Source organism: Pantherophis guttatus, chromosome 10, assembly GCF_059756535.1.
Source record: "Pantherophis guttatus breed Tessera chromosome 10, ASM5975653v1, whole genome shotgun sequence".
Classification (NCBI taxonomy): Eukaryota; Metazoa; Chordata; class Lepidosauria; order Squamata; family Colubridae; genus Pantherophis; species Pantherophis guttatus.
The window spans coordinates 17,513,875-17,526,765 of record NC_142072.1 but is presented as its reverse complement, the minus strand read 5'-3'; the positions used below and the strand labels follow the sequence as shown (position 1 = coordinate 17,526,765).

The following is a 12,891-nucleotide window of genomic DNA, read 5'->3' as shown; positions in this document are numbered from 1 at the left end:
AAGAAGCCTGAATCAATCTCTTGAATGGGAGGAGTTAAAATCTGGCAAAGGACTGCCTAAAATTAGAATTATGGCTACATTTAGCAGGTTGTCCACGATTATATATGACAGAGGTGTCAAACTCAAGGCTCAGGGGCCAGCTCCGGCCTGCGGGATGCTTAGATCTGGCCGGTGGGGCCGCCCTGGAAACAGCAAAGGACCGGCCCATGATGCCTCTGCCAGCAAAAATGGAGCTCGGGAGGGTTGCACGCAGGTCCTCACGAGCTCCGTTTTCGCTGGCAGAGGGTTGCAGGATGCCGTCACAGCCGAAAACGGAGCTCAGGAGCCTGTTTTCTCTGGCAGAGCACTTGGGCCACCACAGGCGCCCTCACCACGAATGACGTTAAGTGGCCATGTCCACTCTGGCCACTCCCACTTCAGCCCCCCCGAGGTCAAACACAAACCCTGATGTGGCCCTCAATGGAATCGAGTTTGACACCCCTGATCTATGAATTTTTATTTTTTTTAATTTGATTTATATGCCGCCCTTCTCCGGAGACTCAGGGCGGCTTACAATGTGCTAAGCAATAGCCTTCGTACTTTTGTATATATTTATACAAAGTCAGCTTATTGCCCCCACAAACTGGGTCCTCATTTTACCCACCTTAGAAAGGATGGAAGGCTGAGTCAACCTTGAGCCTGACGAGATTCGAACCTGCAGTAATTGCAGGCAGCTGGTCTTAATAACAGGGTGCTTTTAGACCACTGTACTACCAAGGCTCTAAGGCACCAAGGAATTTCCATTTCCATGACATAAACGACAATGATCAATCTGAAGCTATTTCTGGCTATTAAAGTATTTTAATTTTCAACACACTTAATTTCAACATTACTTGGGACAGACAGGGAAGGAGGAAGAAGAGAAGCAGAAGACACCATGTTTGAACAGAAGCCTCTTCTCAAGCAGTGAAACACTAAATAGGTATCTAGAACATTTTAACAGATTAGGATGTTTTCAATGATAGTCATCAGCAAAGATCTGAAGAAAAATGAGGGTGTTAATGAGGTAGTTGTGTCCAAATGTCTGCTTGGTGTACGGACTGAAAGTTCTGCAGAGAACCACTGAATTCATACGTAGAGAGTCTTACACAGCACGACAAACCAGCACTGTGAATCCAGGGATAGTTTCTTCATTAAAAATGGTGCCAGCTTTAACAGAAACATTTTGAGAGTGGAGATCCATCAGATAAGAGTTGTCAATCTTTCAATCCTTCAATCTTGTCTGTTGATGATTCTTGGGTCATAGAAGACAAGGATCTCATTAGATGCTTGAAGCTTTATTTTTTTCCTCATCATGCTACACCAGTGGTGGGTTGCCCCCGGTTCGCACCGGTTCTATCGAACTGGTAGTAAAACCGGCGGGAGGCTCCGCCCACCGACACCGACGTCATCAAAATGCTTCTGCGCATGCGCGCGGCCCCGTTGCGAACCGGTAGTAAAGGTAAGTAGAACCCACCCCTGTGCTACACCATTAGTCATAAAGATTTGGGCTGAGTGGTTAGAGACTAATTACTCCCTGAAAGTCATCTGTTGCCCATGGGTGTTGCAGGAGGAAAAACATTTTGTACAGTAGGATAGAGGTGCCAGGAATAAGTGAAGATTGTAGAAGAATCTTAGACATTCTATGCTGTAGCAAGTTTTGCAGCCTGAATTCTCTCTTATTCCACATATTTAGAATAGAATAGAATAGAATAGAATAGAATAGAATAGAATAGAATAGAATAGAATAACAGAGTCAAAAGGGACCTTGGAGGTCTTCTAGTCCAACCCCCTGATCAGGCAGGAGACCCTACACCACTTCAGACAAATGGTTAGCCAACATTTTCTTAAAAACTTCCAGTGTTGGAGCATTCACAACTTCTGGAGGCAAGTTGTTCCATTGGTTAATTGTTCTAACTGTCAGGAAATTTCTCCTTAGTTCTAAGTTGCTTCTCTCCTTGATTAGTTTCCACCCATTGCTTCTTGTCCTGCCCTCAGGTGCTTTGGAGAATAGCTTGACTCCCTCTTCTTTGTGGCAGCCTCTGAGATATTGGATATCATGTTTCCCCTAGTCCTTCTTTTCATTAAATTAGACATACCCAGTTCCTGCAACCGTTCTTCATATGTTTTAGCCTCCAGTCCCCTAATCATTTTGTTGCTCTTCTCTGCACTTTTTCTAGAGTCTCAACATTTCATTTAGCCAAATGAGTCTCCAATCTATTTTACTTGACACATTTTAGGATTATAATCCCTTGTCTACCTGAACTACTAGTTTACATAAATTATGATGAACCTAGAAAGCTATCTTGCCATGATTTGAGACCTGTCTTCCATTATAATTCCCCAACCCAATTTGAGGATGATCTGAAATCATCTTCAAACCAGCTAACCTTAAAACTGGATTTTACACTGGAATTTTCTCCAGCCCTGCTAAGAAATACTAGGGATTGAACTGGAGACTTTGTTTGCATACAAAGGTATGCACTTTGCCTCATAACTGTGTCCAACAGGGATAAAGGAAACTCCCTAAGATCAAACTGCCTTTAATCCTTGGTGCTTGGTACCGTCTATGTTGTTTACAGCAACTTTTCAGGGCTTTAGATCTTTTTCAGCCATTCCTAAGGTGCCAGGAATTGAACTTCAGCTCTGGATGAGATGGGCGGCACATAAATCCTGTAAATAAATAAATAAACTTGGAGATTACTGGAAAACAGAATTTCCAGGCTGTAACAGCACTGCAAACATCAGCGCCAAGCACCTCTGAGATCCCCTTGGCAAGCTCGGAATGCCTTTGTGGGTTATTGGAAAGTGCCTCCACGCACAGATTTAACTACTTTTGGTTGCCAACATTTTTTGCATCATACTTTTCTTGGTGTGAAGAGTTTGGAATTTCCATGCCTGGAGCTCTCCCATTTTATCATCCTAAGTCTGTGAGATCTGTTGCGCAGGTCTCATTGTAGCTTAGCGGGGATCTCTATCCAGGTCTTCTCCATCCAAGTCTATCAATGGCAGCAAGTTATCACAGAATCATCTGGTAGACTGCTATAGATTGGACTCTTGGATGAATCGTTCTGCGACAGCTGCTTTCTTAGAAAGTCATTGTTGGTGCCATCAAAGTAAGTGAATGTGGAAAGAGAGCAGGAGATGCTTGTTTTTGGATAGGCAGCAGTCTCTGGCAAGGGAGATTTTTCCTAAATGTCCATTAGCGTAATTATTCTAAGGACAATCTTCTAAGGAGAAAAGGAGAGAAATGGAATGAAGGCATCGGAGACACACACTCTGGGAAGGCTTCATAAAGTTATCATCCTAAACAACACCCATGTCTGGAACTGAATATTTCACATTAAGCCCAGCACGTTTTTTTAGAAAGCTCTTGGAAAACAATAAAATATATTGTGATCACTGAGAAAGGGTCCCTCACTCAAAGTCCTCCATTTCTGTGTCTGTCCTAGTTACTTTTGGGAATATTCTTGTTCTTCAACTCAGCCAGTTTGTTGGTTACGAAGCTCCACTTGAAGGCCACACCTTCAGCCTCTCGGAGATCATTGTCATGGCCAAGGTCACCGACTTCCTCAGCTGGCATCACCCCAGAACCCCCACTGCCCTCAACCCTTTCTTCGCTGGGGTCCACCTTGGCAGTCATTTTTTCCAAAGCTGAAGTTTTCTGCCACTTAGTAGCAAAAACATCCCAAAGGCCAGCGGTCTTCTTCTCAGCTGCTTCTTCTGCTGGCTTTGCAGCTAGAGGACTGAAAGGAGAAAAGAATTTAGGGAAGGAGAGGCATTAAAACTACATTCAGGGGTGCTATTCAGCAGATTCTGACAGGTTCTGGAGAACCGGTAGCAGAAATTTTGAGTTGTTCAGAGAACCGGCAAATACCACCTTTGGCTGGCCCCAAAGTGGGGTGGGAATGGGGATTTTGCAGTATCCTTCCCCTGGAGTGGGTTGGGAATGGAGATTTTGTAGAATCCTTCCCCTGCCATGCCTACCAAGCCACGCCCACCAAGTCACACCACGCCCACCAAGCCACGCCCACAGAACCGATAGTAAAAAAAAAAATTGAATTCTACCACTGACTACATTGGATAGTGTGTTACTATAAGTCCCCCAAATTCTAAGAATAAAATCAGAAGCGCAAGAAGCTGCTTAAGGCCAAGCCAGATCTTCAATTTGCTCTTAGTGGAAACAAAACTACAGTTAAAGAGTCCCCTATCAGTCATGCCCAACTCATCTCCATTTCTTGGCCAAGTAGAAAGGGCTCACCAGAATTTCAGACATAGGTTTTCCCAGCTCTTCCCGAGAGTAATGGAAATTGAAATGGATGTTTCTTATGTAAAATATATTCTCTGATCTTCCCTAAAACCAGAGGTGAAATCCAGCAGGTTCTGACAGGTTCTGGAGAACTGGTAGCAGAAATTTTGAGCAGTTCAGGGAACGGGTAGCGGAAATTTTCAGTAGTTCAGAGAACCAGGAGCGGAAATTTTGAGTAGTTTGGAGAACCAGCAAATACCACCTCTGGCTGGCCCCAGAGTGGGGTGGGAATGGAGATTTTGCAATATTCTTCCCCTGCCACGCCCACCAAGTTACGCCCACAGAATCGGTAGTAAAAAAATTTGGAATTCACCACTGCCTAAAACAATATTGTAGTAATTGATTTGGTTTCATAGGAGATGCTTATCTAAACTATAATAGATGGAATGTACAGTAAAAGAAAAACACCTATTGAGTTAAGTGGGAAACTATATGGAAATGTGACCTTAATCCTAAAAAGCCTTGCATTAACATTAGTACATAACAATCCTAAAGAATGTAAGGCCGATGCAGTACTATCTGGACCATATCTTGAGGTTGGCATTGTTTGTGAGTGTGGTTATAGTACAATGTACAAAGGAAGACCTTTCTGATAGTAGATCTCCCTCTTTTCTTATGTTGTTGCCACTTGTGAGTTTGGAATGCCCACTTAGTAATTTCCCCAAAGAGCACTTTCCCCAGTTAGATCTTCACTGTGACATCTGATACTGCTTTGTTTTCATAGATTTAATAATGGTAGTTTTTACCATTTTAATCTTGTTTGAGCTTTTAAAGAATGGAGGGTAATGGATATCATAAAATAATAAAGAGCATATTTTCTAGAGTTTTTTATATAGCTTGAAGGTTTAGTTTAAACATCCATTGGAGTTGAACAGCTATAATAAATATGAATGAATGAATGAATGAATGAATGAATGAATGAATGAATGATGACGACTACTCGTGAAGGCTGAAGACTCCAACAGCAGTGTGTCACATTTTATCTGCCCACTGGGGGGCAGAAGGTCAAAAGGAACAGCTGACTGATTCTAGCTAGGCGAAGAGAGACAACAAGGAATGTTTGCAATTAGTTTGCAGGGATCCTGTTCTGATGGGCACCAGTATGGCTATACCCAGTGATGGGATTCAGCCGGTTCGCATCACTTCGGGAGAACCGGTTGTTAACTTTCTGAGCAGTTTGGTGAACTGGGTGTTGGAAGAAATCATTAGGGCAGAGAACCGATTGTTAAATTATTTGAATCCCACCACTGGCTATACCCATATAGAATAATAGGTTGGAATGGACCTTGGAGATCCCCCTGTTCAAGCAGGAGATCCTATACAATTCTGGACAAATGGCTGTCCAGTCTCTTCTTCAAAGCTTCCAGTGATGGAGCATCCACAACTTCCAGAAATAAGCCATTCAACTGATCAATTGTTCTCACTGCCAGGAAATTTCTCCTTCATTCTAGGTTGAGTCTCTCTTTCATGTTCTTCAACCTGTTTCTTCTTGGCTTGCCTTCAAGTGCTTTGGAGAATAAGTTGACTCCCACTTAAATACTGCTATCGTATCACCCATAGTCCTTCTCTTTGTTACACTAGATGTCCAGGGCTACATAGTCCTCTACATTGGCTTTCATTCTTGGCCGCCAGAATTGTCTTCTAATCAAGTGTTTAGCCTCCAGACTCCGTACCATCTTTGTTGCTCTTCCCTGCACTTTTTCTAGGGTCCCAACATCTTTTTTATATCATGGTGACCAGAACTAAACGCAGTATATCAATATCAAGGGTGGTCTCATATTTGTACGTAATTGCAAAAGGAGGCAAAAGCGTCAACCACAATGAGACAAAAATCAAGCCAAGACTCCTTAACATTAATCTGGTTTTGCAAGGTGGGCATGGCTAGGAAACAAAACACTAAGACTTATTTCTAGACAAATATAAGGAAGTTGAAGGCCCGGTGCATTTCCTTCCGGATTCTTTGGGCAACAATAGGTTTTTCTGCCAATTGTAGCTCATATCAGAAAAACATAAGGAAATGAAACATTCAGGGTGGTTGTGGTTTTGAATGAAGTGCCAAGAATGTGGATTGATTGATGGCTGATTTTTTTTTGTTTTTTTGCAGAATCTGGGGCACTCTGAGTTTGGAGGGAGGAGTTCTCCTCCATAAGTTCCTGTTATGACTATAAAAATGAACAGGCATTCTGGGTGAAGGGATGGTTCTGTGTACATGCTATCCCTCAAAGGCAGGGGTGGGCTGCTGGGGGTTCACAGGAGTTCGGGAGAACCTCTAGCTAAGATTCTGTGCAGTTTGGAGAACCCCCAAATCCCACTCCTGGCTGGCCCAACCCACCCCACCCCTCCCAGCAGTCCCCACGTGGCCCGTTTTGGATGCAGGTAAGTGCAGGGCGCGCGCGGAGGCTCAGGGAGGGCCAAAAACGGGCCTAGCGGGAGTTTGAGAGGGCCAAAAACAGGTCCGTTTCCAGCCTCCAGAGAGCCTCCGGAGCCCGGGGAGGCCATTTTGGCCCTCCCAGAGGGTTGAAAAAAGCCTCCAAAGCCTGGGAAGGGCAAAAAGCCCCCCCCCCCGAGTGGTGCAGGAGGCCGACTAGGCCACACCCACCATGGCCATGCACACCCAGCAACCTGGCAGAGAACTCATTGCTACAATTTTTGAAGCCCACCCCTGCCTCTAAAGCAGTGTTTCCCAACCTTGACAACTTTAAGATACGGGGACTTCAACTCTCTTTCATTTGTCTGGCTGGCTGGAGAATTGTGGGAGTCGAAGTCCACATATCTTACAAGTTCTCAAGGTTGAAAATCACTGCAAAGAGGAGAAAAAGTGATTGAACAAAGGCGTATATCTGCCCTATTCAAACAATTTGAGAATTGCAATTAGCTAGATATCTCTTACTGGTCAGCAGATGGTTCAGGAGCCAGCAACTGATCTTCATCCTCCCGGCCGAACAAAGATGACATGGTCCTCCAGCCTTTGACTCCAGCTCCCTGGACCTACATACCAAAATCAGACATTTGGGTTGTGGGTAGACATCATGGAAAGAGGCTTCCTCAGACAAACTTCAGAGCCCTTTCCTCAATGCAATTATTATTATTATTATTATTATTATTTATTAGATTTCTATACCGCCCTACTCCCGAAGGACTCAGGGCGGTGCACAGCCAAACAATAAAAACACATACAATACAAAATTTAAAAAATGGAATAAAATCAAATTAAATAATTTTGGCCCCGACAAATTTAAAACCCCAAACTTTTAAAACCAATTTAAAATTGAATATATAAATACTAAAAAATATTTAAAATTTTAAAAATCTTTTATAAAAGAGGGGGAAAATTAGGCCAGGCCGGCCTGGTGAAATAGTAAGGTCTTTAAGGCGCGGCGGAAGGTGCGCAGATCCGGGATCCTCCGTATCTCTGGGGGGAGCTCGTTCCAGATAGTAGGTGCCCCCACAGAGAAGGCTCTCCCCCTGGGGGCCGCCAGTCGGCATTGTTTGGCTGACGGCACCCGGAGGAGCCCCTCTCTATGGGAGCGTACCGGCCGGTGGGAGGCTATTGGTGGTAGTAGGCGGTCCCGCAAGTACCCGGGTCCTAAGCCATGGAGCGCTTTAAAGGTGGTAACCAAAACCTTGAAGCGCACCCGGAAGACCACCGGGAGCCAGTGCAGCTCGCGCAGGAGAGGTGTTACATGGGAACGCCATGTCGCTCCCATTACCACCCGCGCGGCCGCACTCTGCGCCAGTTGGAGCCTCCGGGTGCTCCTCAAGGGGAGCCCCATGTAGAGAGCGTTGCAATAGTCCAGGCGGGAGGTGACAAGGGCATGAGTGACCGTGCGTAAAGAGTCCCGATCCAGAAAGGGACGCAACTGGCGAATCAGGCGAACCTGATGAAAAATCCTCCCGGTCACGGCCGTCAAGTGCTCTTCTAAAGACAGCCGTGAGTCCAGGAGGACGCCCAAGTTGCGAGCCCTCTCCGTGGGGGCCAATGATTCGCCCCCAATAGTCAGTGATGGCGTCAACTGACTATATCGGGACGTCGGAAACCACAGCCACTCAGTCTTGGATGGGTTGAGCCTGAGCCTGTTCCTCCCCATCCAGATCCGTACGGCCTCCAGGCACCGGGACATCACTTCAAGGGCATCGTTGGGGTGATCCGGGGTGGAGATGTACAGCTGGGTGTCGTCAGCGTACTGATGGTACTCCACCCCGAAACCAATTTCCTCTCAAATCAAGCATTTGTATGATTGTTTTTCTTTCTGGAGCTGTAATGGAGAGTGTGCTGGAACTCTGCAACTCTTCAACCCAACTGCTCAATAAGAATCTCTGCAGATTCTCAGCCATCCATGTCAGGGCTGCCCCCAAGGTGCTTTTTCAAAAGGCAATTGGACTTTCTGTTTTTTTCCTTGAAGATGTCAGAACTGAAGAAGCTTCTTGGATGAGAAGCGAAACGTCTTCCATGTAAAAGCAAAAAAGTCCAGTTGCCTTTTGAAAAAGCACCTTTAGGATGCTCGGCAAGAGATTAATCCTTTTCTTTGGGCCGAGTAAAAATCTCTGAGATGATGGATAGGTTTGAGGTTAGGTGTGGGTGACCCCTTTGGACCACAAGTGGTTTCTCTATCCCTCCTTTTTTTTTTTTTTTGGCCTCAAAGTCCCCCAAGATGATCATCTTCTGAAAACAAGATTGAGAAAAGGGTCTTCTCCAGTGATATTGAACTCAGTAGAAGACATTGGGCTTCTGTAGTGATTTTTGCCTTTTTGCATTACGCGTTCCAGATTGTTTCATTATTAGCGGTTTCATTGAATTAACTAAATAATGACCTTTTTTTTTTTTGCAATTCAAGGTATTCTCAACATTTTTCTCCAGCACCACACTTCAAAAGCATCCAGTTTATTCCATTCCAACTTTCTGATGGTGTAGCTTTCACAACATCTGTTACAACTGGGAAGACCATGGCACTGTTAATATCCACCTTTGGAATCATTGCAATGTCTCTGTCTTTTAACGTTTTGAATAGATTTGCAATCATTTTTCTTTTCAAATGGGAGACATCCCTTTATTTTACGGCTTCAGTTCTGAAATGTCCTTTATGTCAATATAAATCTGCACCAGAGACAAATTCCTTGTGTGCATAATCACACTTGGCCAAATAAAGTATCCAATCCAATCCAATCCAATTCACTACCTGTCACTTGGATGAAAACTTCACTTTCACTTAATTTTTCCCCATTATTCCTTTTTCTAACGTGCTCATACTGACATATTTTCATATCATAGGACCGCTATCTCCTATTGGCCCAACTAGCAACTTCTCATTTACAATTTAAATATGTCTGCACAATCTTTTTGAAAACCGTGCCGATTTTGGAAAGATGTTGATGCATTATTGTTACTGATAATCCTAGAGTTCACATATTCCCCTCCCCTTAAATCCCCCCCCCTCTCAGAGGCTGAGCCAGCCATTTTGTTCTCGCATGATCATAACCTTAGTCACCGGTTGCTTTTTGTTTGGGCCTCAAAAGTGGCGCAGCCATTTTTTCTGTAATGCAACAGTAACTTCAGAAATGTAAAAGAAGGCTTTAGCTCTTTGGATGAGGACAGTGACTGTTCTTACCCGCCGAGCCAACTGAGAAACGGAGTTCAGTCCCTCCTCTGACAGCATGATGGAGTCTGTAGTTTCCACCAGTTGAGGATTCTCGGTCTGAAATAAGAAATCATCTTTTGAGAATTGTTGGTGCATGAATAGGCAATCGTGGCCTTTTGCTTCTACAGGAATCTGTGACTCCATTCAGTAGAGCAGGGGTGTCAAACTCATTGAGGGCCGCATCAGCATTGTGTTTGATCTTGGGGGGGGCATGGCCAGGAGGGCATGGCCAGCTTGACATCACTTGTAGCGGGGGAGCCTGTGGTGACCCAAGGGGGCCCTGAGCTGAACTTCCTTTAGTGTCCTGTCTCAGGATGCTCCTTACCATCTCAGCTTATCATTGCAGGTTTTTTTCCTGATCAAACAGAAAAATTCTCATTTTGAAAAAATCAATTGGGTAACAGCAGTGGTGGGATTCAACTAATTTAACAACCGGTTCTCTGCCCTAATGATTTCTTCCAACAACTAGTTCACCAAACTGCTCAGGAATTTAACAACCGGTTCTCCCGAAGTGGTGCGAACTGGCTGAATCCCACCGCTGGGTAAGAGGCTCCCATTGTTGTTCTCCTTTGAGAGGAGACCTACTGTATGTGTGGTCTCCCTCAAAGCATTTTTGAATGCAAAGATGATGCTAGAAGTGATGTTGCTTTACAGCATGCCTTCTGCCCCCCCCCTTTTTAATGCAAGAGTTAGAATGTTAGTAGATCCTCAATAATCACTGTATCCCACTGATACCAGTGTTTCCATTCTGGACTAAAGAATTATTTCCCATTAAAAAATAGAAAGTAGAATGTATTGTCTGAAATGCTAAAGGATTTCCTACCTAAGCAGGGGGTTGGACTAGAAGTCCTGCAAGGTCCCTTCCAACTCTGTTGTTCTATTCTATTCTATTCTATTCTATTCTATTCTATTCTATTCTATTCTATTCTATTCTATTCTATTCTATTCTATTCTATTCAAGAACCTTGGTGGCGCAGCAGACTAAAGTGCTGTTAAGTAACACCAGCTGCCTCAATTACTGCAAGTTCAAATCTCACCAGGCTCAAGGTTGATTCAGCTTTCCATCCTTTTGAGGTAGGTAAAATGAGGACCCAGTTTGTGGGGGCAATAAGCTGACTTTGTATAAAAAAGAACACCGCTTAGGGGGCGGCCGAAAGCCCTACTAAGCAGGTATATACAAAAGTATGAAGGCTATTGCTTAACGCATTGTAAGCCGCCCTGAGTCTCCGGAGAAGGGCGGCATATATTCTATTCTACTCTACTCTATTCTATTCTATTCTGTTCTGTTCTGTTCTGTTCTGTTCTGTTCTGTTCTGTTCTGTTCTGTTCTGTTTTCTGTTCTGTTCTGTTCTGTTCTGTTCTGTTCTATTCTATTCTGATCTGGGTGCTTCCCCACTGCCTTCCAGATGTGTGGCCTTTAACCCCCAGAATTTTTGTCAATGACTTTGCCAGCTGAAAAATATTAGGAGTGAAAGTCCATCCATCTGGAATGGGTGGGAAAGCTAACAAAGCCCATGTTCAATGACCAAGGAAAAAGAAGAGGTTTGATCATGGATTTCTCTACCTCATCTTGGAGATCCTCTTCCTGGAGCTCTCCACCAAGGGCTTGCATTACTTTTGTCTTATAGACTCTCCAGAATCCCTGCGTCATCGTTGCAACAGCCCAGTTCAGCTTTTATGATCTCGGTTTCTTCCGATGCAAGAAAAGCTTCAAGCTTTACCCTTCCTTTTCCAGTTTCTGCGTTGAGCATCAAGCAAGTTAAGTTCCAGGGGCCATTGTGTCATGGCACTCAGCTGCTCTGCAGGCTGTGCAGGGTATTAGTAGCTCAGCTAGAAGCTAGTGTGTCCTGCTACTTCACACCTGTTTCTAGCTTCCTCCTCCTTAGATCTGGTGTCTTCATTAACAATTCAGAAGCATACAGCATTCATCGCAAAGAACAAAGTAGAATCAGATACATGGCTGACCCAGAATAATAATGGATGACAGCTCTTGGGGGAAAAACAGGCACCCTACCCCTTGATAAGTTCTGTTAAAAAAAAATATGGTTGTCTTCTTCATCTCACACATGGAAAACTAATCCTTCTAGGCTACCCTTGTCCATTAAACTTTTCTTTATGGGCAAACACCCCTTTTTATGTAGAAAGTCCCCCCCCTTCAGAATGTGCCACTTGGCAGTTCCCTAATCCCAAGGAGACTGTTTCTCCCACTTTGGAATCACAAGGAAATGGCAAAGGAAAGCGTCCCTAAGTTGCTGCTTTATACCCCCATTGTCTGCTGCACCCTGTAACTGATCTCTTGCAAGAATGGACTTTAGAATGTAAGAGCTAAGCAGCAGGCTTAAAATAGCTGCTGACAGATAAATTATTTTGTAGGGCTGATAGCCTTGCAGACCGGCATCTTCTCCTTCCTGGATTTAGTTTCTGCTTTTGGCAGAATGCCAATCTCTACCCCTCCCCACTCACTCTGCCAAATGTCCAAATGGTATCTTAAAAACCTGCAAGGAAACTGGATCACCTGTCACTTTCCAGATTTATGCTCTAACTCCGTGATGGCAAACCTATGGCGTGCATGCCACAGGTGGCACGCAGAGCCATATCTATGGGCATGCAAGTGTTGTCCTAGCTCAGCTCCAGCACTAATTTTCAGGCCTTCCGGGCCCACCAGAAGTCAGGAAACGGGCTGTTTCCGGCCTCCAGAGGGCCTCCGGGGGGGTGTGGGGAAGGCCGTTTTCACCCTCCCCAGGCTCCAAGAAAGGCCTCTGGAGCTTGGGGAGGGCGAAAAACGGGCCCACCAGTAACTTTTTTGCCGTCATGGGGGGGTCGGGTGCGGGGGGCATTGAATTATGGGTGTGGCCACACACGTGTGCAACCCCCCCTGTTCCCCCCGCTTTTGGCACGCAACAGCAAAAAGGTTAGCCATCACTGCTC

The 12,891-nt window shown here is 44.7% G+C and overlaps 1 protein-coding gene across 1 annotated transcript; it reads right to left on the bottom strand.

The window, feature by feature from the left end:
* Positions 1 to 820: 820 nt before the first annotated feature.
* On the bottom strand, positions 821 to 12,249 carry C10H1orf232 (chromosome 10 C1orf232 homolog). The gene is made up of 4 exons (XM_034413523.3): positions 11,528 to 12,249; positions 9,934 to 10,020; positions 7,218 to 7,315; positions 821 to 3,764 (listed from the first exon to the last, which is right to left on the bottom strand). The coding sequence occupies exons 1-4, from the start codon at positions 11,612 to 11,614 to the stop codon at positions 3,467 to 3,469; spliced, it is 570 nt and encodes a 189-aa protein (XP_034269414.1). The 5' UTR covers positions 11,615 to 12,249; the 3' UTR covers positions 821 to 3,466.
* Between the last annotated feature and the right edge of the window lie 642 nt (positions 12,250 to 12,891).

Coding starts and splice junctions, on each gene's coding strand:
- C10H1orf232 (XM_034413523.3), bottom strand. CDS start 11,614: ATGACGCAGGGATTCTGGAGAGTCTATAAGACAAAAGTAATGCAAGCC. Junction 10,021..11,527: donor AAGAGGATCTCCAAGATGAG/GTAGAGAAATCC, acceptor TTCTTATTTCAG/ACCGAGAATCCTCAACTGGT. Junction 3,765..7,217: donor CCTGAACCATCTGCTGACCA/GTAAGAGATATC, acceptor TTCTCCTTTCAG/TCCTCTAGCTGCAAAGCCAG.